Genomic DNA, 4,596 nt, shown 5'->3' with positions numbered 1-4,596 from the left:
GTTTCTAAGCTGAGGGGATTGGGAAACTTCTCCATTCATCTGTTGGCCATATGACTTCATCGCTGGCCAACCTCATGTCATGGTGGCCACAGAGTCTGTGAATTGTTGGAGAGGGGATGGGATCAGCCGTGCTTCGTATCGTCGCCTCGATAGTGACTAATGGAGGAGGGTGGGAAACCAGAGCAGCTGGTTAGAAAGATCATCCTGGTGGGGTGGGATAATGAGCTCCTGACCTTGAGTTTTATTTACCATGAGTGTTGTGGGGTTTTCCAGCACTCCTTGCAGACAAAACCCAGCAGATACTGACTGACTCTCTCAAACATCTCTACTTTTGTATGTGGAGACTTTCTTCAGTTCTCTTTGAACTTCTCAGATAGTTTGAGAGTTGACCTTGACAGTCTGTGGAGTCAACTTTCCATTGAAGCCCAGTTTGTGATGTTTAAAAGTCTCTGCTTTCTAGGTATGTGACTCAGATCTTCAAAGCAAAGCTTTGCCCACCTTCATCTGTGCCGTTCTGCAGCCCGAGGAAGGAAGTCGAGAAGGCTTTTCTTCACTCTGGAGTTGATGTGGAAATGTGGCTCTGGCAAAAAAATCTCTTGAGTTTGCAGCTGAAATGGGGAAAAAACTGAAGCTGCAGATTTCTAACTTGATTTGAGGGCAACGAAGCTGATGAAGGGCCTGGAGAACAAGTCCTACAAGGAGCAGCTGAGGGAACTGGGGGTGTTGAGCCTGGAGAAAAGGAGGCTGAGGGGAGACCTTGTGGCTCTGTGCAAGTCCCTTGGAGGAGGGTGGAGAGAGGTGGGGTGGGTCTGTTCAACCAAGGCCCAAGGGACAGGCCAAGAGGAAATGGGCTCCAGTTGTGGCCAGGGCAGTTGAGATGGGATGTGAGGAAGAATTTCTTTGCTGCAAGGGTTCTGAGGCATTGGAAGGGGTTGCCCAGGGCAGTGGTGGAGTCCCCATCCCTGGAGGGATTGAAGAGTCGTGTAGACACAGTGCTGAGGGACGTGGGTCAGACGGGGACTTGTCAGTGTTGGGTTGATGGTTGGACTCCATGATCTTGAAGGGCTTTTCCAATCCAGGCAATCCTGGGATTCTGTCCCTTCCAACCCAAACCATTCTGTGGAGAGATGGAAGGAGTAAAGGCAAATTGAGGTCTGTTGTGAGCAGGGAGGTGACAAGGCTTTGAAGGTTGTGTGCTTTGCTCTTTCCATAAGTCATCTCATACCTGTGTTTTCCCCTTTTTTTAATCTAGTAGACCATGAGTCCCCTTCAGGTTGCCCAAGGAAGCTGTGGCTGCTCCTCCCTGGAAGTGTTCTCGGCCAGGTTGGATGAGGCTTTGAGCAACCTGGTCTAGTGGAAGGTGTCCCTGCTGCTGGCAGGGGGGGTGGAACTGGGTGAGCTTTAAGGGCCCTTCCAATCCAAACCATTCTATGATTCTCAGTGGGGTTTGTTCTCTCCTGCAGATACTTCAGGCTGAACTTCTTGTTTGGCTCTTGCCTCTGCATCCCCTCCCTCCACACATGTTCTAGTGGACATAGGGCCTCCAAGATCCCGTCGCTTGTTGTTGTTTCAGGATGAGGTTTGTGATAAAATCATATTTAGCTCCACGTGCTTTTGAATTTGTGTTAATAGGAGTGAAATTCAGTGAAGATTGAAGCTTCCAAACTCTCTTGCATCTCCTGGACCTGCTTGTCTCTCTTTAATTTTACTCTGCCTGCTTTTCCAGTCCTGTGACAGGTTCTCTGCACCGTGCCAAAACACCTTAAGCATCTTAGGAAAGAGTTTCCTGCCGCTGTATCCCAGCAAAGTTTATAATTCAATCCCCAAAAATCAAAAGACAAATGTTTTATTAACTTTTTGCTTCTTTTTCAAGCTCTATTTACCCAGGTAAAGAGAGAAATTCCACCTAGGCACCTCATCTTACTGTCATCAGCTTTATTTGCATGCAACAAACTGCTTGAACTCCTACTCAACAGTTCAAGGAGTGGCTCCTTCATCTCACAGGGAAGAGTAAGGTTTAAATAACACTGATTGATAACAGGAAATGATTGAAGAGTTCTCTGTAAATCAATAATTTTCCTCCCCAGGTGGTGATAACAGACCTTTCTGTCGCTTATCAATGTTTAATTGGCTTTTTTTTTAGGTCATGGTTGTTAGAAGGTGGCTGATGGATCAGCAGATTGAAGTGTGTGGATGTGTGAACCTTTATTCCTTTTGTAGGATCTTAGAAGTAACTGAAGGAGGCCAAATTAATGGGAAGAAAAATAAATAAATAATATATATATATATATAAACCCACCGATATTTATGGCATGATCATAGAATCCCAGACTGGTTTGGATTGGAAGGGACCTTAAAGCTCACCCAGTTCCAACCCCCCTGCCAGCAGCAGGGACACCTTCCACTAGACCAGGTTGCTCAAAGCCTCATCCAACCTGGCCACAAACACTTCCAGGGAGGAGCAGCCACAGCTTCTCTGGCCAACCTGGGACACTGGCTCACCACCCTCACACCAAACAATTCCTTCCTCACATCTCAGCTCCATCTCCCCTCTGACACTTTCAAGCCATCACCCCTTGTTCTGTCACTCCCTGCCCTTGGCCAAAGTCCCTCCCCAGCCTTCCTGGAGCCCCTTCAGGTACTGGGAGGCCACTATAAGATCTCCCTGGAGCCTTCTCTTCTCCAGTGGCTGTCAGAGAGAAAATAACATCCACAAAAAACCATCCACCAAAAACCACCCACATTTATTCACCCTCTAATAGCAATTGAGGAGATGATGGGCTGAAAGAACCCAAAAAAAAACCTGTTGCTAAAATAAGTTTGTGGCTCTAAGTGTCACAGAAGTCTGTTTGGAAATCATCAGTAGAAGTTGTTACTGCTTTCTCTAGTGTGGCTTGCAGACATAAAAAAATAAAGCTACTTTTGGTTTCACCCTCTGGTTTCTTGAAAGTCTCCAACAGCTTAAAATAGTTGACTTTCTTGTGGCTTTCTAATCTTAGATGTCTTCCTCAACTCGCCTGTGTTTCCTTTCAACAGGTTGCAAAATAAAAGCGCTAAGGGCCAAGACAAATACTTACATTAAGACCCCTGTTCGTGGAGAAGAACCCATCTTTGTTGTCACTGGACGAAAAGAAGATGTAGCCATGGCCAAAAGGGAAATTCTTTCAGCTGCTGAACACTTCTCCATGATCAGAGCATCACGTAACAAGAATGGTCCTACCTTGGGAGGTTTACCATGTACCCCCAACCTTCCGGGTCAGACAACGGTCCAAGTCAGGGTGCCTTACCGCGTAGTTGGGCTAGTGGTTGGACCGAAAGGAGCTACAATCAAAAGAATTCAGCAACAAACCCATACCTACATAGTCACTCCGAGCAGAGACAAGGAACCAGTCTTTGAAGTTACGGGAATGCCCGAGAACGTTGACCGCGCGCGGGAGGAGATCGAGATGCACATAGCCATGCGCACGGGCAACTACATCGAGCTCAACGAAGAGAACGATTTCCATTACAACGGCACCGATGTCAGCTTTGAAGGAGGTGCTCTTGGATCTGCTTGGCTTGCTTCTAACCCTGTCCCTCCTAGTCGTACCAGGATGATTTCTAATTATAGAAACGACAGTTCCAGCTCTTTGGGAAGTGGCTCCACAGATTCCTATTTTGGAAGCAATAGATTGGCTGACTTCAGCCCGACGAGTCCCTTCAGCACAGGTAACTTCTGGTTTGGAGAAACGTTGCCTTCAGTGGGCACAGAAGACCTTGCAGTCGACTCTCCCACGTATGACTCTTTACCAACACCTTCTCAAACTATATGGACCCCTTTTGAACCTGTAAATCCACTTTCTGGCTTTGGTAATGATCCTATTAGTAATTCCAAACCTCAACGTCGAGGGAGTCAACCATCAACTCCTCGTCAATCACCCACCTTTCCAGAAAATCTTGATCATCCCTTGGCAAGGAGAGTGAGGAGCGACCCACCTAACACTGGCCACCAAACTGGCCTTCCTATATACATCCCTGCTTTCTCCAACGGTACCAACAGTTATTCCTCTTCCAACGGTGGTTCCACATCTAGTTCACCTCCCGAGTCGAGACGGAAACACGATTGCGTGATCTGTTTTGAGAGCGAAGTCATCGCCGCTCTGGTTCCTTGCGGTCACAATCTCTTCTGTATGGAGTGTGCCAACAACATCTGTGAGAAGGAAACGCCCTCGTGTCCTGTTTGCCAGACAGCTGTTACTCAGGCAATCCAAATTCACTCTTAAAATATATATATATATATATATAGATTATTATTATTATAGATGGATTTTTTTAAGAACAACTTCAAGGCATGGGTGTCATGGTACCCTCTAGTAAAACTTCCTCATGAATTTTGACTCTTGGGATTAGGTTGAAATTGTTAAATAGATAAATTTCTATTTTTCTCAGCAAAAAAAAAAAAAGGCTGCTATGGTAACACTAAAAACCCAGGTGGTCTCTGTCCAGTTGAGCGTGAGCAGATGGTGGCTTCAGCAAAGATGGAGCTGGTGAGATGTTGTGGCACAATGAGAAGTTTTCATCAATTACCCAACTACAAAATCAATCTAAAAATATATA

General features: G+C 46.1%; 1 protein-coding gene across 1 annotated transcript; it reads left to right on the top strand.

Moving 5' to 3' along the window:
- Window positions 1-2,999: 2,999 nt before the first annotated feature.
- On the top strand, window positions 3,000-4,262 carry MEX3C (mex-3 RNA binding family member C). The gene has a single exon (XM_010170852.2). It carries the CDS (start codon window positions 3,000-3,002, stop codon window positions 4,260-4,262), a length of 1,263 nt encoding a protein of 420 aa, XP_010169154.2.
- Window positions 4,263-4,596: the final 334 nt, after the last annotated feature.

The sequence above is a fragment of the Antrostomus carolinensis genome, unplaced genomic scaffold (genome assembly GCF_000700745.2).
Source record: "Antrostomus carolinensis isolate BGI_N321 unplaced genomic scaffold, ASM70074v2 scaffold20186, whole genome shotgun sequence".
Classification (NCBI taxonomy): Eukaryota; Metazoa; Chordata; class Aves; order Caprimulgiformes; family Caprimulgidae; genus Antrostomus; species Antrostomus carolinensis.
Note: the sequence above shows the minus strand (reverse complement) of the source record. Positions and strands in the feature narration are given on the sequence as shown.

What these genes read in the sequence shown, in the direction of transcription:
- MEX3C (XM_010170852.2), top strand. Translation starts at nt 3,000, where the DNA reads ATGTCTTCCTCAACTCGCCTGTGTTTCCTTTCAACAGGTTGCAAAATA.